This window comes from Podarcis bocagei, assembly GCF_964188305.1.
Source record: "Podarcis bocagei genome assembly, chromosome: 6".
NCBI classification, from domain to species: domain Eukaryota; kingdom Metazoa; phylum Chordata; class Lepidosauria; order Squamata; family Lacertidae; genus Podarcis; species Podarcis bocagei.
Window position 1 is genome coordinate 46,673,792 of NC_138130.1, and position 24,690 is coordinate 46,698,481.

General features: G+C 40.2%; 1 protein-coding gene across 10 annotated transcripts in view; it reads right to left on the bottom strand.

The window, feature by feature from the left end:
* DMD (dystrophin) overlaps positions 1-24,690 on the bottom strand; it is a 1,036,503-nt gene that overhangs the window by 675,822 nt on the left and 335,991 nt on the right. For all 10 annotated transcript variants that reach the window (XM_081197764.1, XM_081197771.1, XM_081197761.1 and 7 more), the window contains exons 5-7: positions 23,559-23,651; positions 20,345-20,517; positions 12,987-13,105 (exon numbers count right to left, since the gene is read on the bottom strand). In XM_081197764.1, coding sequence (XP_081053890.1) covers positions 12,987-13,105; positions 20,345-20,517; positions 23,559-23,651 — 385 coding nt within the window. The remainder of the gene's footprint in view (positions 1-12,986; positions 13,106-20,344; positions 20,518-23,558; positions 23,652-24,690) is intronic.

Below are 24,690 nucleotides of genomic sequence, written 5' to 3' on the forward strand. Positions count from 1 at the left end.
AGTATTATTAATCTGTATAGTTACAAATTATTTTGTACACTGGTATCTCGGGTTACATACGCTTCAGGTTACATACACTTCAGGTTACAGACTCCGCTAACCCAGAAATAGTACCTTGGGTTAAGAACTTTGCTTCAGGATGAGAGCAGAAATCGTGCTCTGGCGGCACGGCGGCAGCAGGAGGCCCCATTGGGTAAAGTGGTGCTTCAGGTTAATAATAGTTTCAGGTTAAGAACGTACCTCCGGAATGAATTAAGTACTTAACCCGAGGTACCACTTATACATTTCTACATAAATGTTATGCATGCTATATTAATTAAAAGCCATGGTTTTGTTCTTCACAACTACTAGAATAGTGCACACACGCACAAGCGTGCACGCGCGCGCACACACACACACACACTGTATAATAAAATCCCATTTTCATTTGTTATAAAAAGAGACACTTTATTTTGTTCACTTGGATCCTCTGCTGCAAAAAGAAGAGCCCTTCCATATTAAGAAGGGCAAGTATGAATACAACCTGTTTTATTTATTGTCTAAATAAACAAATAAAAATCCCATTTTATTTTTAGACATTTTGATGCAAAGGTAGTTTAGGCACCTTATTAACCCTAATTACTTCTCTGACCACTAATAGCAATAGATACTTTAAAAAAACACAAAAAAAAACAAACACAAACTTTTTTTATCTTGTTGAGTAAGGCTTTAACAATCTGCTCCAAGGGACTTCAATGCTATGTTTCCCCCAAGAGATAGTAACAGCCCCACATTCATTAACACTCTTAATGCTACAGACAAATTATAACTGGTTTTCTTATTTATGTCTCACAAGCCTAAAGACACTCTTGAGATTTAGTGTGAAAATGTAAAGTGTTGAGCTAAGTAGTTATAAAAAATGACTGCCATTGTACATTTATCATTATTTTGGTTTCATGTCAGTCCCAGAATACTTTCATTTGTTTAATTAACCTTTCCCTAAATTTTGCATGCAATCAAGTCACTAAATGTGTCTGAAATGAGAAGAAAGGCCATTTCACAAAAGGAGAAGGGATTCTAGTTCATTTTGTAGTACATTAACTGCTCCAGTGGAGCAAAATAATTAATTTTTCTTCATTGTACCATAATCAGCAAACCTAATCTTCAAAGTAAAACAGCAAACAGCTTTGCAATTGCTCAACACACTTAACTGTCATTCAGATTCACTGAGTGAAGTCCAATAGTTTATTAATATTCTGTAGATGCTTGCTTTGTATTCCATACCAGAAGCTGAAAAATGTCCTTTTAGTCACTGCCAACTACATCAATTAACTTTCGAAATGATTTTGTATTCACCTATTTAACAACTACTATTACAAGCAATTTATACTGCAATAGCAAAAAGTAAATCCCAAGCGATACTTTATGCCTAACAAGCAATGGAACATTTTTAAGGAAAGAAAATACTGTCCCCTATCTATTAGCAAGTATTTACAGAGGGGATATATTCAACTAAAACTTGTACATAATCTAGAAAAAGTAAGGTCTATATGCATGACATTACTTTCAGTATTTGTTTGAATACCAACGTTCCCTAACTTACTATGACTTTTTACTTCAACTTTTTATAGAATCAGCCAGTAAAAGGCAAATCATGCCTTCCTATTCCTGCATTGGCACAAAAAATTGCCAGGAACCTGGAAATCCGTGAGAACACAATAAAAACTCTGTTCTAAAGTTAACCAGAGTCTATAATACTGTGTCTCATAGTAGCCAACCAGCCCTGGGATGCTCAAAAGCAGGATATAAGGGCAATACCTCTTCCACTATGTTGCTCCCCAGAAACTAGTATTCACAGACATGCTCTGATTCTGGAAGTAGTATATGTAGGGTCGTGCAAAATATTTGCAAGAACTTCAAATCAAGAATGAAAGCAGGGTCATTCCAGACAGGTTTAGGGTGGTCCCTTAACTGTCTCTACAGCCACAGCAGGTATTGCAAGCTACCAACCGTTTGACTTCACCCCCAAAGGCACACTCCTCCATTATCTCCTGAGACAGATGGATGCCAACAACCGCAGGAGCAGAATAGCTTCCACTTGTGCAGTGGGTACTGTATCTTCCTCCTGTACACTATACAGTGGTTAAGTACTTAATTCGTTCCGGAGGTCCGTTCTTAACCTGAAACTGTTCTTAACCTGAAGCACCACTTTAGCTAATGGGGCCTCCCGCTGCTGCCACACCGCTGGAGCACGATTTCTGTTCTCATCCTGAAGCAAAGTTTTTAACCCGAGGTACTATTTCTGGGTTGGCGGAGCCTGTAACCTGTAGAGTACCTAACCTGAAGCGTATGTAACCCGAGGTACCACTGTATTCCTAAATCTGTTATGGGATATAGCCCACAATGCTTTGGGCCACATTTGGGGTGAGATGGGGGTGCATGCTGGGGGAAGAAAGGGGGGGAAATCCTTTGCCCAAGAGAAAGTCGTTCCAGTCAAGCAATTATTTAGCTGAATACTGTCCTTGGGGCTTTTAAAAGCAGAAGTAAAGTATATCTCTGAAGTGCCCCAAACCAACAGAGGGTTACACAAAGTACTTGGAGGTACTTCCACATCAGGAAAACATATGGCTGAGAAGAGGTGGGTGATGTAGGGCTCTTTTGCGACGGACAGATCTAAATTTTAGTTAGAGGAATGATTTTACCAAGGTTCCCCACACAAATATCTTTGCCACATGCCACACATCTGTCCTTGTCAAATAAGCTTTATACTTAGGCTTGTTCAAACTTCTGCTTGTCCCATGTCTAAAAAACATGGGTCCAAGCGGTTTTGCCTGTGCCCTGCCGCTTTACCCCATAAAACCTGCTCTTTAGTGCTGAGTCGGAACAAATGTCAATCTGGAGAAAACCTGATTGATGTTTGCTCTGATTCGATGGGTTTCCCTAGGGAAAAGCAGCAGGGCTAGTGGAAGTATGGATGAGCCCTTATTTTATGTGACTTTTGGTTCCAATTGAGCAAAAGACAATCCTGAAGCTGTTTCAGAATGAAATTCTGCTTCTTTGCCTTGCCCTTTGCAATATGGCCACCTGCGTGACCCTGACTGCATACATACCTCTGACCTCTCTGTTCATTGCTCTGGACCTCACTTTCGGTCAGACCTTTACAACTAACTAGCCTTTGGCCTTTCCAAGTGACTGCTACTGGTCTGATATTAGGAACTGTTAAGCTTGCACTCTGCTGCCCTCATTAGTCACCCAGGGCTCAATGTCAGAAAGTTGGCAGGTCAGGCTCTGAAATTGGCTGCTTCCCCAGGCTGCCTATTGACCTCCCTTGAGGTTGAATGAATTCAGAGAGCAGTTTATTCCATGTTCCCTACATTTCCTTACCTGATAATTTCTGTGTTTGATCTGATATTTTCTGTAACATAAAAACTACTTGTGGAACTCTAGCGGAATCTTGTGGAAGTTTACCACTCATCTGTATGTTAACTGATTCCAGTAAAAAAACCATTTGCAAACTCATTAACCCTGAAAATTGCAGGAGAAAATTAGTGACAGTATCCCAGCATGCAGTTCCTTCCCACTGTTATTATGGGGGGAAAGAAGCATATATATGCGTATATAGCATTATTCAGTGTAAAATGTGTGGTAATCCTGGTAATTAACTACCAAAAATATGGGCTGATTTGTGAATCTATAATTGTCATACAATACTGCTTCTTGAAGTGTGCAGAGGAGCTGGCACACTCATAGTTGAGCTAGGAGCAGATGGAGGTCCTGATTTATGAACGGACCCCTGAACAAGGGGGATATACACACATCTGTTGACATTTTGTGGAACCCTGGTGGGTACGTCTACAGGTATCAAGAGGGAGTGGTGGGTCCATATAATTAGTGCCTCCATGAGATTCCAGGTGGTAACCAGCCTGCTAGGAGCCTGAGGCGCTGCTGGAGGTGATCACATGGGGGTCCACTTTTCTACGACATCCCAATGTTACTTTCTTTATTGCATATTTTTGTGATGTGAACAGCTGTGGTCTTTTACATTATAGTATAGCAGCTCGTGTAATTTGTAGGTCTTTGATTAATAGTAATTGCAAATGTTCACATGCTGCCTTGGGAAGGGAGAGCGATCACAGCTTGCAATGATCATCATGAAACAACAAAAGAAAGATGAATTCACACATTTGGGTGGCCTCTGAAGAATCTGTCATACCCAAAAAAGAATCTATCAAATTCAGAGAAGCATGTGCAGTCAGGATTACAGAAATATCATAGCTAGAGCAAAGCTAAGCTTGGTGGAATAGACTGTCTGAAACACCAGTCAGCAAATACATTCTTCTTCTACAATTTATCTATATAGCACTTTTAACTTGCAAAGGGTTTTATTCAAGCCCCATTCATTAAAGGTGCATTAAATATCGCACGCATACACACACATTTGCAGGATTATTTGTCCTTTGTGAAAGAGGGGGAGTATCTGGAAACCTTCGTAGGCCTAGCACATTTTAAGATTATTATTTTTTAAGCAGGAGGGTACTCTAATTTTTAAATATGTGGCAGCTGATGTCAACCCCCTCCCCAATTAATTATTATATCAGAAAAACAAGCATCTTTGCCACTGATTCAACTGTTAGCCTTGCTGTCCTCACTGCAGGCTCCTAGGACCGAATGCCCCCAAGAATAATATTGTGTAAGAAGACAATGTCATCTCCAGGGACATTCTTATGAGATAAGGGTAGGTATCTGTCCCCACTGCAGCCATCTTTTCCACTTTTATCCATGAGTAGTCCACATCTGAATTTGAATTTGTTTTTGGGGAGCAAGTCCAGTTTTTCCCATTCATATAAGTAGCCATCCTCCCTCCCCCCCGGCTTCCTACTTGTTGATTCTATTATGCCAGTTAAGGGCCAACACGTCATATACACAAATAGCTGCATGTGCACCTAGTGGGTTTTTCTAAAGATCCTCTGGCCAAGAAGAAGTGAGCAAAAGCACAGTCAGGCAACTGCAAATTTGCTTGTACAGTTTTCTGGTTTTGTGCAAATCTGATATCTATCTATCTATCATCTTTATGGCCAAGCTCCTGATGCACCCTTACTGGAATGCTGGAAACGATATGAAAACAACTATAAATTATTAGCACACACTTTGCAGACTGCTGCCCAATATAACTGACATAGAAATTGTTAATGGGGTTTGCTTGTGCAATCTTCTAGTTTTGTGCAAATCTGAGGAATCAAAAGAACAAGATATTCCTTCATTCAGGAGTTCATTGGTAATTGTTACGATCACTGTCAGTAAAGAAATAAAAGTATTGAGGAAGTAGTGGGTACATAAAGGGGACTGGCAGAAAGTGACAGCTGATCTACCCCTTCCCGAAGCACCAAAACAAATAATCTGCAGCCCCAAATTGGGCACTTTGGAACCTGATTCTCCCCAATTTATTGAATTATCCCCATGTTGCATAAACCTGAATTTACAGTGGGAAAGCATTGGGATTGTACTGACATGTGGACTACACAAATCAGATGGGCGTATAAACAGCTGCAAAAACACAGTAAACTCCAGCGTGTCAAGCCCTCTATTTCTACAAGAAATAGAAACAGAAAGGATAACAATGCTGTTGCCAGTACCTTCCATTAAGAGTGATCTCTCCATATGAATAGAAGCATTGGTACATAACCTTTAACTAGATCAATTATTTGGGAAACTTTATTTTTCAATTTGTTGTATGCTAAAATTACATTACTCATTTTTACTGAGCAGATGGAATTGTAGGCTGATTATGATTTTGAATCCTAGCAAATAATTGGTACTAGAAAGCATAATAGCTCATTTCAGCTAGGATTGTTATTTATACACTTTTTCAGATTTATGGTTTAAATTAAACATATAGCTATTTACATTTATTTTTATAGTCATGATTTCTTTAGAAAATGCCACCCTCTCACCAGATAGCATTTTAATCTTTAAGTCAACTATTAGGCTACTTCAAAATCTCACGGCTGTGAAGATGAGTTCTACCACTTGTCAGCACAAACATCAGACTTAGGCTCGTTGGCACAGTGATGACTGATTATGCAATAAAACAGAACTGAAGAAGGGAAAGTGATGAATGCTCCATAAATGAAGTAATTTTAAATCACATAGAATATATTACAACATGCTGGCAAGGTGGATGAGAAAAATAAGCACAGAGTTTTTAGTTAGGTGGTATCACTCCCTGAGTGGCTCCAACAACTCCCTGCAGGGTAAGGGGCTTTCTATGGGGGATTTATGTCAGAACAGGGTGGGTCCTAGAGAGCTCATTAAGGGAGGAAGAGTAATAAACCAATGGCTGAATCTAATTCCCCACCTCTGTTCTAAACTATAGTTTGGCTTAGCAGAACATTCAAACTTGTTTGTCTGTCAGACATCCAATTATCTGCACATGGTCCTCAGTTAATGTATATTTGGGCCTTACTGACAAAGGTCCGTATAGTTAAAGCTATGGTTTTCCCAGTAGTGATGTATGGAAGTGAGAGCTGGACCATAAAGAAGGCTGATCACCAAAGAATTGATGCTTTTGAATTATGGTGCTGGAGGAGACTCTTGAGAGTCCCATGGACTGCAAGAAGATCAAACCTCTCCATTCTGAAGGAAATCAGCCCTGAGTGCTCACTGGAAGGACAGATCCTGAAGCTGAGGCTCCAATACTTTGGCCACATCATGAGAAGAGAAGACTCCTTGGAAAAGACCCTGGTGTGGGGAAAGATTGAGGGCACAAGGAGAAGGGGACGACAGAGGACGAGATGGTTGGACAGTGTTCTCAAAGCTACTAACATGAGTTTGACCAAACTGTGGGAGTGCCTGGCGTGCTCTGGTCCATGGGGTCACAAAGAGTCGGACATGACTAAATGAATAAACAAAACAAAACCCCACCTGCAAAAGGGAGCACAAAATTTGCATATATTTTCATGTTCACAAAACATATGCAATTTGTATGCAAACTTGGGTCATCTTTGATGAGTTCAATAGAGGGCCCCAGTCCCCATGCAGTAAACTGGTCCCAGAAAAACAAGCTGACACCCTGGAGGCAAAACAGATCTACACTTCATCTTCAATATAACATCATGAATTTATGTAAACAAAAAAATGTAAATTAATTGCAGTTCATCCATTCATGCTTAGCCTGAAAACAAGTAGGACTAGGTAATCCTGAAGAAATGGAATAACTAGGCATATAACAGCAGTATACGTGTATGCGATCCTACACCACCCTTGAATTTTAATATTTGATGTCCTTTCATATGACAGTCAAAACTCCATGTCAAAAAAGACATAATTGTTTATCTCTTATCTGCCTTATGGGAGAGTTGTTTTTTAATAAAAAAAACAGTGAGATTTAAAGATTAATAATCCCAATTCTATTAGGTGCCTAACAGTTAATCTTAATTAATTCCAAAGCAAATGAATTTTACAGTATTTCATTGCCACTGAATTATATGTAATACAGAGATTTAACTATCTTATTCTATAAGCATACAAATCAGGGAGCAGGATTTGAAGATAAAGAAAATAATTACACAAAGCCTAATTGCAGCATTTAAGAAGGTTAGCTCAGAAGCAAGTCCACTGAATGCAATGGAACATTTTTCACCCCAAGCAGGTAAGCCTAGGATTGCAGCCTTAATAAATGGAGTTCAATGACTCTCAATTCAAAAGCAAATTCCTCAATCTGCATATGGTATATAATGTTGGCTGCAATCCTAGACTTATTTTCTTGTAAGTAAATTCATTGAAGTCAATAGAGTTTACTTCAGAATAGACTAGGAATGTGGTGTGAGTCAATATCACAGAGAAGTGGGGCTGTAATCCTATACCCACTTACTGTAGGGTTAAGACTGATTAAACTCAAGTTACTTTGGGATAAATCTGGATAGGATTAACTCTTTGTGGTATCATTCAATATTTGAAACATAAGACAAATGTATGAGGAGGAAAAATGTGGAAAAAGAAAAAAGAAAGTACTTTCTTGGGCAATTGCATTTCAGCTATTTTAAAGCTTCAGGCAGGGCCTGTCTTCCGCTTAATCAGATTTGAACAGCGAGTTTCCTTACGGGTCTAGAAAGCATTTGGCTAGGTTGTCCTCCATTTCTTATTCTTACACTCAAAACAAATATATATATTTTTTTCCTGAGGAAGAAACCCTGTTTAAGTTTGAATTTTGCTTGAAATGAAATTTTGGTGGTAACTCTAAGATCTCCAGAATTAAAAGACAACTTTTTAGAAACACTGCAGCATTTTCTTTACTAAACACCCACCCACCCAAAACTTTGAAGGAATATGTCAAGTTAGCACAAAATCATTCTGATGCACTATCCCAAAGAGAGCAATACAAACCAGAGCCTACAGAAACGGAGGCACCTTCACTATTTTAAAATGTTGTGTTTATTTGAAAACTTTTTTTACCTCTTTTCTAAACTGATTTTTATTACATTGCAATTTTGGGAAATTACAAATAAAATGTAGTAGTGGCTAAGAAACTGAGTATAGGCATGTGCCCAAGCAACACCTAGTTTTTCAGAAAACTGGGGATCATGGCAAGGAGGAGAGAATACGGGGCAGCAATTCTGCTTCCTCAGCTACCATTACTAGTGGGGAAGTGGGTGTGAGGGGAGACAAGATACTACCATCCATGAAAATAATATTACTAACTGATAAACTATCTGCGTTAAAAAGTCAGATATTGTCTATATTACAGATGGAATAATGTAGGGAAAAGATCAATATTGAAAAAGTCTCAGCCACCACAAACATGATTCAGGCAATGTGGTTATGCTGAAGATAGAGGCAAAGATCCTCCAAAAGGAAAGCACCAATGCTTTGCACTCTTCTTTCTTTCTTTTTGTGATAGTGGCTCTGTGCAGCAATGCCAATGACATTGATTCTGATCCGCAGTTAGGGTGGGGGATCAACACTATCCCCATGTGGTTTCTGGGTGACAGGTATGCCGAAAAAACATTTGGGAAGCAGCAAGAGAAAAACAATATGACTATGAAATAACTATCCCAAATTCCCTTTGAATGTTGATGATGTTAAATCAAACTGAAAGTATTCCCAAAAGCTGCCTCCATCACCTTACCATTGGAAGGTTTAAAAAAGAAAGAAAGAAAGAAAACATATGGTCTCCACAAATATTTGACATGTTTTATGAACAGATGTCCTCCCTATTATGCTCCATTTTTATTGGCAATCATGTTTATGGGCAACCATTATAAAAAGATATTTTTCACAACTCTGCCTATTGTGCCTTAATTATTCTGAAAGAATGAAATTAGCCTATTCTGTCTCTAATACAAATGATTAGTAACATTAATTTGCTTGTTTCCAGTATAGTTGAGATGGGCTGATCCAAGAAAAAGTATTATCTTAGCTGCACTATGTCTCATTTCATAATACACAAACACACACATACAGAGAGAGAGAGAGAGAGAGAGAGAGAGAGAGAGAGAGAGCATGCTAGCAAAAATGGATTAATATGTTATCTTCACTGCTTAAGCCAGGGTGGGGGACTTGTGATCCTGCACATGTTCTTGGACTCCAATTCCCATCAGCCCAAGCCAGCATGGCCAATGGCCAGAGATCATTAGAACTGTAGTCTAGCAACATTTGTAGGGTCGCAGGTTCCTCTCCCCTGTCTTAAGCATTTAACTATTTACATAAGCACTCCATTGAACATCTAAAATGTTAAGGTACAATTAACATAATAATAATAATAATAATAATAATAATAATAATAATAATAATAATAATAATAATTATTATTATTATTATTATTATTATTATTATTATTACACAGGCCCTACACAGGAGCATGTGCTCTAAGTAAGGATGTGGCAGAAGCCCATGCAGAAGCCCTACCCCCAATATCCTCAGGTGCTTGTGCTCCTTCACATGTTTAAAAGAATTGAATTAATAGGACTTACTTCTGAGTAGACATGGTTAGGACTTGGTCATGATTTTAGGTCCCACTGATTCATGTAAGAATCACAGGAATTAATGAAGCTTAGGCCATTACTAATTGTTCAATTGATTTCAATGGAAGGAACCTAGCTTAGTTTGGATCCACCTCTGGGTTTTGTCTGTATACATCAGGCTTCCTCAGCCTCGGCCCTCCAGATGTTTTGAGACTACAATTCCCATCATCCCTGACCACTGGTCCTGCTAGCTAGGGATCATGGGAGTTGTAGGCCAAAAACATCTGGAGGGCTGAGGTTGAGGAAGCCTGGTATACATAGTAAACCTGCTCAATGCATAAAGCTTGGAGCTTCAATCAGACACACAGACAATATAAAAATCAACTGCATGCTTATTCAAACACTTCCATACTATTAGAAGGCAATCATAAAAATAGTGTGATAATTTATTCAGAAGAAGCAAATGGCAAATTGTACTGAAAACTGTAATGAAACTTTGAAAAATAGAGCAATAAAACAGTGTTTCATCATTTTGAAAAGGTGGGTGGGGGAGAGTACAAAAAATAGTGTCTCCGTTACAACTGAAGTCTCATTTAAAAACATTTCCTTTTCCATATTTATGAGTCGATTTATTATCACCCAATTGACCTGTTAGCAATTTAATTATGTATGAAGTACTTCATAATAAGTAACTATTGAGGGTTTTAATAGACATATTAAGTTACTGCATTAATAATATGATGTCAAAAAATCAGGGCCTTCATACTGGGAGCAGGAGAACATTTAAATTCAGCATTTCAATTTGGAAACTGCTTCATTAGTATGCAATATTCCTTATTGTTACATAACTAAAAAGCCCTACCCTGATGTGTGCCTTTGTGCTACAGATCCACCAGTATTCTTACTCTGGCCCATTGCTCCCTAGAATCCTAATGATGTACCTCTAGATAAATATACATACATTTCCCCACTCACTGGATCATAGTTTTAGACAACTGTTTACCAAGCTTACTAGTAGACTTTCTGTGATAAGCATACAACCACATGAAAAGATGATAGGATTCAGCCCTGTACTGATAGGGTTATAGTATTTCTCACAATGGAAGTAGCAAAATTCACTTGTGAGTGGCCACTACAAATAAATGGTTCTTCACATTGTTGCACGAATATTTTTCATATTTATATTAGATGCATTTAGGTAAAGAAGCCTTTCCTCTGTCACCCAACTACCAATTTTAATATTTTCTCAAATATGAATATTTACACTTTTACCTACCAAAAATAAATATTATCATTTTCACCAAATGAAAAATAACTTTGTTTGCTACTTTGTTTTTGTGGGGGTGGGCTGGGCCAGGTCACAAGCAAGGAGTGGGAGCCTGCACTTTCCTGCAGCCCAGAGGAATGAGGTTAAATTGTAAAATATAAATATGGATCTATCGTATGGATCTTCCGTATCTTTCTGGAGCTAATCAGAAGCAGTGTATAAGAAGAGCAAGCAACATTTTTAACAGAGTTGTTTGCCCTGGCCCTCATTTAGAACACAGAAAGTGTGATTGTGCAGTTAAACTACGACTTGAGTTTGAGAGATGAAGCTAAATCAAACGTATCAATCTTACCAAGTTTCAAACAGACCGTGTATGTATTTCTAAATGCACCCTTAGCCTAGAATATTCATTTATAATGCATATTGGAACACTTCTTCAGCTGAGAACTGTACCACAAAATTCTAAGAAGTGTGAATGTTGAAGGATAATTATGTTCCAACCTGTGTATTAGTTCAGGAGGTGCAAATTGAGTCAGTCCACTTTAAAATGGTGACCAAATGAAATTCTCATCATGCAGTGTATGTTTTGCTTCGATATGCTTGCCTGAGGCCTAGTGTGCCAAGAACATCTACATCAGTTAATTAAAGGAGATTTCATAGAGAGGAACTTTCTGTGAGAAGACGATATTTAATTATTTAACGGAATTTGTCCAATGCTCAATGATTAAAAAAACCCTCTAAGCAGTTTACATAACACAGCTCTGAGCACAATAGTAATTTTTATCTTAATTAAATTACTTGAGCTGTTTATGTAAAATTGTTATAAACAGGTATACAAGTGATTGTAGTGTAAATATGTAAGCCTACACACATATTACATAATGGAGGTGACTTACAATAAAGTCTGACAAAATTTCCAAGGCTAGAATTTCCAATGTCAAGGCTCAGACCCATGACACAAAAAGAAGACCCTATATTATATTAATAGTGTTTCTTCTCACTAATTAACAGCCAAATGGGTCGTCTTCATATCTGTTTTAGAGAAGAGGACAATATTTGAATGTGAAATGTTATTTCCAAGCTTTATGCTGTGTTTCCATGACCAATAATTACTATACATTCCCTATTATTAACAAACAATTGGTAGTCTTTAGGGTAAGAGCAAAAATCACTATTTGGGGGCTCACTTTGTACTTAAACAATCACCTCAAAAGTCAGAAGCAAAAAAGAGAAAGCTAAAAACATACACAAAAATAATTCAGATTGAAACACAGAAGATATAAAAAGTTCAAACTTTAGCGCTCCTCCTCAAAAAACCCTTTCATCCAAACATCCAAAAAAGTGAAATTAGTATAAAAAGAATAATGAATGATTCATGAATCATTGTCTGTGAATAACTTAAACCAGCTCCTTACATCCAAATTTAGGACATAATTTCAAAAATGCTGATGAACTGCAACTTCTATTGTAAGTAATAAGAACTGCAAATCTAAGCACCTTTGAAGAAAAACAGCTACTTTATCACGGTGCTTAACAAAGAACATACACCTTTAAAAGTTTGCTGTAAATCCAGACTTGTTTGCTTAAATCATTTTGAATCTTAAGGAATTAATTATACTAGGTGAGTAAAAAGCAAACTTAACTTTGAAGTCTCAGTAAACTAAATCAAAACCTGTTTGAGTGGTGCAACTATAAAAATGAAAATGGATAAACCTTTTCCCTAACACCTGCATGGAGAAAATTTACCATACACTTACAAACAGAACCTGATGCACACTAACCTTCAGGATCAAGGAGTTTTTCGATTCCTAGGTGTCGTTTGGCTACGTTGAATGCATGGTCTAATCGTTGTACAGCTGACTGTTGGCGAACCACACTATCCCAGTCAAATAGATCTGGTCTGAAAAGAAAAGGGAAATCTTGTAAAGTTACCTATGCAATTCTATGTGCAATTCTAGATTTGGAGGGCTAGTCAACTTCATCACAGGGTTGGAGAGACCCTTAGTTTTCTTTTTATGTTTTTTTTTTAAAATCATTTTCTACCTCATACAAAATTAAAACATTCAAACAAGAAATTCAGCTGTATCTGTGAAATGCTGCAGGCCAGTCTTAAATGTTTTATAGGCAGGGATCAAATTACAGCTTAGATAAACAGTCTGGGATCCTATACTATTAGTTACACTGTTTGCAGTATAAATAATTCTATTAATTTTAGACACCCTAGTTTTAGCTAAGTTACCCATTAGGACAGGTAAATTTGTTTTCAAGATTACAGAAGACGGAAATCTAATCCTACTCAATTAAATATGTGTTCGATTCAGGTGTGGTGCCTGAGCCTTAGGTTCAACAGATTTCTACCTGCTTCCAACAGATATAGGCACACAAGAGCAGCACAACGAGACAGGGTATGGGAGGTCTAGTTCAAAACAGCTAGAGGACACGTGTTGGGAAGGGTGCTCTAACTCAATCCAAGCAGCTAAGAACTGCATAACAATCCAGTGAGACAAGTTAATCTGAAAGATAGTGACTCATTCCACGCTTTTTGTTTCATGGCTAAGCAGAGAGTTGAGAAAGGTCATCTGGTCATCTTTGCATTTTCTTCACAAATACAAAATACAGGAAATATTTTAAATAAATAACATCATTAATAAAATGCTGAAAGTCAACATCTAATTATCCTTGAAAAAACATTGGATTCCTAAAAACGAAGTGTATTCAATTAAATAAGTGAATATTCTCGTTGAATGGAACCACTGCATACATAGCAAGTATTTTTACAGGCAGCATTACTGGAAGAAACAATGAATCTTTTCATTGCTACACCTTGTTAGGGAATGGTTTTCTCCGGAGACTACCACTAATGGAATTTAATGCAAACAGACCTTTAAACAGAGATGTATTGACTATACGTTATGTGGACTTGTATAAAGGGGCCGTGTTAACACATTGCACAAGATATTGGAGAAATGCAATCTCCTGATTCAAATCTAATTTTATGCCTGATACTTAAAATTTCATTCACTAGCATGAAGACTGCAGTGTGAAGTTCTTCCTTTCAGAATTATTAAAAGCTTTTGCTATTACAACAGTTTCTTATCTTTTGCAAAAGGATTTCTTTATTTTTTTTGGGGGGGGGATGTCCCATGATCAAAAGCAGAGTAGTTCCAGATGTGAAATATAAGTAAATATGAATGGTAACATGCACAGGAGAAAACATAATAATCCACAAAGAACATATTAAAATCTCAAAAAACAAACAAACAAAACCCGCTTTTCCTGGATTTATTATAGTAGTGCTTCTAAAACAGTGCACCAAGACCCACCAGTCAGGATTGAGCCATTTTTCAGTGGGCCTCAGTGCCATAGTCTGCTCAGTGCTTCCCCACTTGCCAGTCCCAGCCACGCCATAGCCTTTTGATTGTCCCAAGGACAGCAGCAGGGAAGCAGTATATGACTATTTTAATACCGTATTTTTCGCCCCGTAGGGCGCACCGGCCCATAGGGTGCACCTAGTTTTTTGGGGGGGAAATAAAGGGGGGGAATTCTTTCCCCCCCAGGCGCGGGGCTGGGGGAAGCCTGAGCTTCCCCCGACCCCAGCCCCCAGAACAGGCAGCTCTTCGCAAGCCGTGGGAGTAGCGCCGGGCTCCCACGGCTTGCGGAGAGCTGCACAAGCTCAAAGCCTGGGGTGTGCTGAGCTCAGCTCGCCCCAGGCTTCGGGATGCAGAGAAAGACCCTTCTGTTCCTCCTCCAGCTTCGCAGGACAGGCGCGTGACTGAAGGAGGACAGGCGGGCACAGTTCTCCCACCTCCCGCAGAAGCCGCACACTCTTTAAAAGGGCTGCACGGCTTCTACTGGCTTTTCTACGAGGTGGGGGGTTTACCCCACCTCCTGCAGAAGCTACGCGCTCTTTAAAAGGGCTGTGCGGCTTCTACTGGCTTTTCTAGGAGGTAGGGGATTCCCCCACCTCCCGCAGAAGCCCGCAGAAGCCCCGTGCTCTTTAAAGGGTGCGTGGCTCCTGTGGGCTTTTCTACGAGGTGGGAGAAGGCACTGATGCGGCCAGTCAGTCCCTTCTCCCTCCTGGGGAAAAGCCCGCAAGTGCCGCAAGGAGCTTGTGTGCGGCTCTTGGGGGCTTTTCCCACCTGCCTCCCCCTTGCATTCACCTCATAGGACGCGCACACATTTCCCCTTCATTTTTGGAGGGGAAAAATTGTGTCCTATAGGGCAAAAAATACGGTAACTTAAAATAAGTATTATTAGACTTTTGGGTCAGCTCACCACATCAGATGTCGAAGAAATAAACAAGTTTATGATATTTAGAAGACATATGAAGGCAGCCCTGTTTAGCAAAGTTTTTAATGACTGATGTTTCAATGTATTTTTAATCTTCTGTTGTATGCCACCCAGAGTGGCTGGGGAAACCCAGCCAGATGGGTGGGATAGAAATAATAAATTGTTGTTGTTGTTGTTGTTGTTGTTGTTGTTGTTGTTGTTATATAACTGAAGACAAAGCATTTAAGTGCTTCAGTAAACAATACACCACAAAGATATACTGTAGTCTATTCCACATATAATGATGATGATAATAATAATAATAATAATAATAATAATAATAATAATAATAATTTATTATTTATACCCCGCCCATCTGGCTGGGCCTCCCCAGCCACTCTGGGCGGCTTCCATAAAAACCAAAAATACAGTAAAATATCACATGTTAAAAACTTCCCTGAACAGGGCTGCCTTAAGATGTCTTCTGAATGTCAGGTAGTTGTTTATCGCTTTGACATCTGCTGGAAGGGCGTTCCACAGGGCGGGCGCCACTACCGAGAAGGCCCTCTGCCTGGTTCCCTGTAGCTTTGCTTCTCGCAATGAGGGAACCGCCAGAAGGCCCTCGGCGCTGGACCTCAGCGTCCGGGCAGAATGATGGGGGTGGAGACGCTCCTTCAGGTATACTGGACCGAGGCCGATAAACTGTGGTTTAACCATATGGGAATGAGCAGCAGAATGAATTTCAAGTTTTCATGGGTTAAGGTTACTGCAGCCAGGAGGAGAATCAGAAGCATTCACTTCCTGTTTTAAACTAACCAGAGTTTATCACTTTGTCTGAACACGGAGAACCTGCGTTAGTTTAGGCTCTGGTTTGTTAACAATTCAGGATCATAAACCACAATATTGATTTGTTTCAAGAAGCCAAATTTCCACAAACCAGGGCTACCATAACTACTTCCTGGAAGTGGCTCTCGAGGAAGGAATGGAATCAATGAAGTACAGTGCCTCAACTGTAACTTTCCCAAGACACTCCAGAAGGAGTCTGTGGTCAAGCAGAGAAAGGTGAACCACACTCCTTCAATTTCTCTCCGAAGAAATGTCATCAACCACAGCAACAAAGTTAGTTTAATGCCAAGGCCGGGCCTGGAGCAAGACTGGGATGGATCCAAGTAATTAATAATCACTAGACGTCTTGTCTATGGTTTTTAGCTGTCAACTGAAGACCTTTTTTGTTCACCCAGGCTTTTGAATTGTGTTTCAAAGTGTGCTTCAAACTTCTTTAAGGAGTCTCAAAGCGGCTAACATTCTCCTTTCCCTTCCTCCCCCACAACAAACACTCTGTGAGGTGAGTGGGGCTGAGAGACTTCAAGGAAGTGTGACTGGCCCAAGGTCACCCAGCAGCTGCATGTGGAGGAGCGGAGACGCGAACCCGGTTCCCCAGATTAGGAGTCTACCGCTCTTAACCACTACACCACACTGGCTCTCTGTGCTTTAAACTTCTTATTGTGTGTCTGCTCCAAGAAAAGGCACGTGTTTTAAGAGGTTTGTCCTGAGCGGGTCCCAGTAACTGTGGGAGGAGATGAGAGGAGCAAAGCAAAATAGGCAGAAAGAAATAGGCTGATAAGGTAAGTGGATGTGATGAATAAAGATTTCTGTATGAATCACTAAATATATATTTCTTATGGATAACAGGGTAGATGCAAAAAATATTGCAGTGGAATTTCACTAAGTTCTGTTTGAGAACCAATGGTCAAACAAATTGAGAAGTTGTCTTTATTGCTTATAATACATTACAAGTAAGTTGATGGAGGGTGGATTTTGAAAAAACACTTGTATGGAAGACATACATATGTGAAATGTATTCCAGAACTCAGGCAGCACCAGACTTTTAAATATGGGACTGTTAATATGGGACTTTGCATTAATTTGAATTTATAGCTGAAAAGCATTATTAGCACAGCACTAAGATTTACTATGCCAGCAAATAGACTCTTAAGAGGGTATGTACCTAGTGCTAAATAAATAGAATCACAAATCACCATGTTATGACAGAACAGTAAAACAAGCACACACAAAACATAACTGGCACATATTTTTAATTACTGGGGGACAACTCTCATACTCAACATCATCCCCAAGGCCAATAACTATTGAGTACCATTTCCAGAGACACCTAATGAAAAGATGTAGAAGACAGTTGCCACAATTATTCTCACCATTCAACAAAAGGTACTCATTTTTATGCTTCCTCTGCTATTCTCCCTCCCTACATTTTACTGTAAAAACACCCGCCTTTCCCCCCATCAAACCAGAGCCAAAGAGAAATTTATCAGTAGCAATTTGCACTTGACTGACTGTGATGCAATTATGTTGACTTTTAAGTATCTGCTTTGAAAGCATGTGCTTGGAGGACCACAATCCGGTTCCACTAACCAGAGAGATAAGAGCCATTTTCAGCAATGTGGTCAAATTAGTGCTGTATTATGTAGGCTGCCACATAATGCTAGGTGCTCCTCTCAGGCTAGGTTTAAGGTCACTCCTGCTAGCTTCAAATGCCTAAATAATAAATTAAGTCTTGCTGTGTTGCTTCTATGAAGGTGTGTAATTAAAGCACCACACTGTTATTAAGTGTCTTGCAAGCTATCAGCTAATGTTTGTTTCTATTATGAACACACACAGGGGTGGCTGTTAAATGGCCAGGAACATGTTTCCATAGTCCCAGAAACAACCAGAACAATACTCTCTTTCCTGCCCCCTGCAACAAATCTTTTCAACTGAAAACACACTTATTTGACAACGGATTAAAAGACAACAATGTTGTAAGGGCAGATGGGGAGCAGGGGGAGGATCAGAGCAAGAAACTCTTCTGTTTCCCAATTGCATTGATAGGGCACCTTTTAAAGAGAGTTCCCAAATTCAGTAAGATATCATTAGGGCTGCCATACACCTGGAATTTCCAGGACATGGCCAGGATTTGTCTGCCAAAAATGGCATCTAGGAGATGTGTGTGTGTGTGTGTGTGTGTGTGTGTGTGTGTGTGTGTGTGTGTGTGTATACCTCCCTATACCCGGAGGTCTCAGGGCAGTTTACAGAACAAGATCAACATAAAAACCACAATATATATAATCAAAAGAAAAACAACAACCCAATCCCCACCACCACCAAGAGCCACATTTTAAAAGGGCATAGGATGTCAATCAGATCAACCAAAGGCCTGGTAGAAAAGAAACATTTTTGCCTGGCGCCTAAAGGTGTATCATGAAGGTGCCAAGCAAACTTCTCTGGGGAGAGCATTTCACAGATGGGGAGCCACTGAAGAAGGCCTGTTCTTATGTTGCCAGCCTCCGGACCTCTCAAAGAGAAGGCACATGAAGAAGGGCCTCAGAAGATGATCTCAGGGTCTGGGCAGGTTCATATGGAAAGAGGCAGTCCTTGAAGTATTGTGATCCTCAGCCGATTAAGGCTTTATAGGTCAAAACCAGCACTTTGAATTGGGCCCGGAAACTAACTGGTAGCCGGTGCTGTCAGACCAGGATTGGTATAATAAGCTCAAACCATCTGGCCGCTGAATTCTGCACTAGCTGAAGTTTATGAACCATCTTCAGAGGCAGCCCTACATATAACACACTGCAGTAATCTCACCTTGAGGTTACCAGAGCATAGACAACAGTAGTTAGGCTATCCCTGTCCAGATAGGGGCATAGGTGGGCCACCAGCCGAAGCTGATGGAAGGCACCCTGTGCCACCTGAGCCACAAGCGACAGCAAAGGATCCAGGAGTACCCCCAAGCTACAAACCTGCTCTTTCAGGGGAACTGTAACCCCATCATTTTGAAACCTGTTAAAATGTCCATGAAAACCCGGGCATATGGCAGCTCATATCGGAAGCAAAAAAAACCCTTTATTTTTTAATGGAGATTTTGTGTCCGGATTTTCACTTCTTGAAATATGGCAACCCTAATATCATGGCCCTAGACTTTCTTCATTTCAGACCTTGGAATAGACCTAGTATTTGGCTCTTGTTCTGCTTTTAGAAAAAGCCATCTAACTGTACCTGCGCTTCAAACCTCTGCATGAAGCAAAACAAATAAACAAAAACCCTTGCATCTGAACTTAGCTCTGATTGTCCAGGAAAAGGGACATTAATTGAAAAAGGACCAAATATGTGAGGCTCCTTTAGTTTAGAGGAAAATACTGATACTGAGAAGAGGCATGATGGACCAGTATAATATTATGAATGGTAAAAAGCAAGGATCCTGTGGCCCTCCAGATTTTGGGAGCTGCAACTCTCACCACTGCTCACCATCAACTAGCTTGGCTTGGGGTGATAGGAGAGCCACAGGTTCCACATCACTGGCATAAAGAGAGTTAGTGAAGACAAACATTCCTATGATAAGACTTGGAACTCTGGTAAGACTAGAGATCATCCACAACAGCAGATTAACAACAGGCAAAAAGGAAGTAATTTTCAAAGCATAATTATCTTGTGAAATTTATTAACACAGGATTTGGCAACTGTCACAATTTTATAAACCTTTAAAAGCAATTAGACAAATTAATAGATAGATTTCTATTATTAGCGGCAATTAGCCATGATAGCTAAATAGAGCTTTGTGAGCACTGGCAGCATGCCTCTGATTCATGGATGCTGAAAGCAAATAACAGAAGATGGCTTACATGCTGCCCATATCCCACCCTACATCCCTTGTTTGTGCATTTCTGAAAGGCCTCCAGCTCCCCACTGCTGGAATTCAATAATGTGGATTAGATGGACTTGCTCCAGCAAGGTGATTCTAATAAAATATTTTCAATTCACATGATCACAGCAAAAACAGAGGCATTTGGATGTTAATTTGTAGCATTTCTCTTACCTGTGACTGTGGATGAGTGCATTGAAAGCCAAACCATCACACCAGCTACTGGTGAAATTAACAACATTGACCTGTGGATAATTCTGAGTTGATTGACGGACCCAGCTCAGCAAGATCTTTTCACTGTTTGTCTGTTGCAGTCCAGCCATGATGTTTTTCATTACATCTTTGACCTGTGTCGGAAGACAGAATTTTTATCAGTAGCCAAGTTTATTTATCAAAGGCAACTTACCCCCCCCCCAGTCAAACTTGAGTTTCTTTTACTTAACTCTTAAGTACTTGAATACTCAGCACAGTGATCCGAAACATTAAAAAAAACCACATAGGAGGATACTGTATAGAAATAAAAGGGGTTTTTTATATAAAAAGAAGAAGGGATCATTGCTTTTCCTACTGTCATTTTCTCCTTTCTTTGCAAGAGGATAAGCACGGTGCACTGTGACAAATCAACCTAACTTTGACTTCTGCACTATTAGCAACATTTATTTTTAATTTGCAGCCAGGGCCGGATTTAGGTTTGATGAGGCCCTAAGCTACTGAAGGTAATGGGGCCTTTTATACATCCAGCTGTCCTTTGTCAACAACAAACTGTCACTGTTTTTTGTGTGTATTGAATATATGCTATATGGTAATTTATGGACCTAATAGGTTTCTAAAGCCGTTTGCACACAAGAAAAATATGTATTTTATCGAGGTTTCTAAAGCCGTTTGCACACAAGAAAAATATGTATTTTATCGAAGTAATTGTTGAACTGAAATACAGTGGTGCCTCGCAAGACGAAAAGAAGCTGTTCCGCGAGTCTCTTCGTCTTGCGGTTTTTTCCGTCTTGCGAAGCAAGCCCATTGATTTGATTTATTAAATAGCGGCTTAGCGGATTAGCGCATCAGCTGATAAGCGGCTGAACGGATCAGCTGTTAAGCGGCTTAGCGGATCAGCTGATAAGCGGCTTAGCGGCTTGGGGAAAAGGGGGGGGAGGAAAAAAACCCCGCAGGAACTCGCAAGACATTTTCATCTTGCGAAGCAAGCCCATAGGAAATTCGTTTTGCGAAGCACCTCCAAAACGGAAAACCCTTTCGTCTAGCGGGTTTTCCGTCTTGCGAGGCATTCGTCTTGCGGGGCACCACTGTACAATTAAGAAGAAGTATATTAATTATATTATATTAACTTTATAATGGGATCAAAATAAATAAATTATGTATTACATGAAATCAATCAGTAGGCATAAGACTCATACCCTTAGTCTGTGCTGCGAGATCACCAGTCTACAAGCACTCTTTAATATTAGATAACAGGTACAACAGCTTGACCTACATTCAACTGTGCTGCACTTCAGTCTGCAGCTGCATGCTACATGTTGCCATGCAACCAGTCCATGCAGAATGTAGGCACCCTATATATAGAAATGAGCAAACCAGTGATATTTTAGGGAGCAGGCTAGCTGGCAGGACCCCTTACTTACATCATAGGAGCCTACACAACACAAAACACTGTTTCTGTATGTAGGTTTGATTTTATTTGTTTTTAATCTTATATTTTGGAACTGTACATCCAGGTTTTTTCCTTTAATTTTTTTTGGGGGGGCCAAGAGAGTGGGGCCCTAAGCTATAGCTTGTTTAGCTTATATGTAAATCCGGCACTGTTTGCAGTACCCAAAGAGGCCAAGAATTTCCACTGAAAATTTGCTGAACTGTGCCACCATGAAAGAAAACAAACAGAGGCTACACATTTAATGTAAGTCACTGAACTCAAACCCTCGGAAGAGATGCCATTCCAGAGATGGGTTGCCACCAGAGAGAAGGCCCTATCCCACACTAATGCCACCTGTACTCTGGGTTGTAGCTCAGAGGCTGAACATCTGCTTTACATTCAGAAGGTCAAAAGCTCAATTACTGGCATCTCCAGGTAGGAGCTGAGGTAGACTCTTGCCTGAAACTGTAGAGAGCTGCTGCCAGTCAGTGTAGACAATACTGAGCTAGATGGACCAATGGTCTGACTCAGCATAAGGCAGCTTCCTCCTTCACCTGGTAATGGGGCCATGAGAAGGGCTGTTTGGGTTTGTCTTAATGCAGGGGGCAGTCAACATGGAGAGGGGCGTTCCTTCTTACATTTGGGCTCAAATAGTTTAGAGCTTTATACATCAGTACCCTGAATTGGACTTAGAAATGTATTTTGCAGTATTCTGAATATTAAATTGTCCGGTATAATAATAATAATAATAATAATAATAATAATAATAATAATAATAATAATAATAATAATTTATTATTTATATCCTGCCAATCTGGCTGTGTTTCCCCAGCTACTCTGGGCAGCTCCCAATCAACTGTTAAAAACAATACAGCATTAAATATTAAAAACTTGCCTAAACAGGGCTGCCTTCAGATGTCTTTTAAAAATAGGATAGCTGCTTATTTCCTTGACATCTGATGGGAGGGTGTTCCACAGGGCAGGCGCCACTACCGAGAAGGCCCTCTGCCTAGTTCCCTATAACCTTACTTCTCGCAATGAGGGAACCGCCAGAAGGCCCTCGGCGCTGGATCTCAGTGTCCGGGCTTAACGATGGAGGTGGAGACGCTCCTTCAGGTTTACTGGACCAAGGCCATTTAGGGCTTTAAAGGTCAGCACCAACACTTTGAATTGTGCTCGGAAATGTACTGGGAGCCAATGCAGATCTCTCAGAACTGGTGTTATGTGGTCCCGGCGGCCACTCCCAGTCACCAGTCTAGCTGCCGCATTCTGGATTAATTGCAGTTTCCGGGTCACCTTCAAAGGTAACCCCACGTAGAGCGCGTTGCAGTAGTCCAAGCGGGAGATAACTAGAGCATGCACCACTCTGGCGAGACAGTCCGCGGGCAGGTAGGGTCTTAGCCTGCGTACCAGGTGGAGCTGGTAGACAGCTGCCCTGGATACAGAATTAACCTGCGCCTCCATGGACAGCTGTGAGTCCAAAATGACTCCCAGGCTGCGCACCTGAATTGCCATGAAATGACTGCATAATACTTTGAAAGGACACTGACCTCCTTGACTTTTATTAAATACCCAACCTGGACACTAAAAGTAAGTAGCGAACAGTCTCCTTGTTTCCTCCCTCTATCACTTATTGAAACATTAGGATGGATTCAAAACTGAACACCGCCTGAAATACACAAAGTAGATGTATCCCTTGATTATTAGGGATATATCCAAAAAGTGTTCTGTGAATGACTGACTCACCTGCCAGTGGAGAATTATACTCCAGATCAATCCAAGAGTCAGTTTATGATTGCCATCCACAATATCTGTGCTGCCGATATTCACCAGATCTACCTGTCAGAGCAAAGCAAGGCAAAGCAAACTTAGATAAAATTATGTATAAAATGCAAAAACAATGAACATTAAAATAGAAGTTAAATGAGTTTACATTCCCAGAGTAATGGGCAAAAGAAACAGCTGCTGAATAAAACATAAGCAAACCTGTTAAAACCTACGGATTTGATAAATACATCAAATTAGGGCTATGTGGTTTTGTTTGCATATTTTCTACTATTTAGCTTTTAGTGGCAAGTAAACAATCCAGAGCATATTTCATAACCTGATCAAATAATTATCTGTCATAAAACAAATAGTACCAGGTATTTTAGGAAATTGCAGTTAGCAAGGATGCAATTATTATATCACAAAATAAACATATGTTGCAATAATTAAAAACAAAAAGTAATGCATGTGACAACAGAAAATAATATTTATGGGAACCCAGCCACTTCATCAGCAATTAACATAGGCTCATTTCTTTCTCTGCCTAGTAAAGTTTTCTTAGATGCTTCTCATTCAGCTTTCAAATACGAGAAGCTAACAGAGACATACCTGTACTAGACTGAATCAACTATCCAAAGTAACCAACTTGGTTTCCTTTGTCATTCCTTTTATAAGGAAAAAGCCACTTCCGAGCTAGAGAAGAGGTGTGGTTGCGGGCTTCACGCCCCTCCCCACACTCGTGGGGGCTGGCTTCAGCCCCCGCAATGCCAGGGAATCCTCAGACGCGTCATCCCCAGGCCAGGCAATTGGCTGGCCCAGGGGGCGTGGCCTCGCCGTACTTAGGTCTGGCGCAGCCGAGGGTCTCCCTCTTTCCCCGCGCTGCAGCCAGCTGACCAGGTTTTTCCAACCCTCCCACCCGTTAGGCTAGGCTCTTTGACGTTGCTATGAACTTTGGTTGCTCGCCGTCAAGGGGCCTGGTAGGAATTTTTCCATTTGGCAGATTGGCACCAGCCACTTGCTTTTCACCTACCTTGTAGCAATCTGTCACAACTCCTCGGTATTGGCGGTTAGGCATTGGTAGGGTTATTGTTCTATTGTTATGCAAATGAAG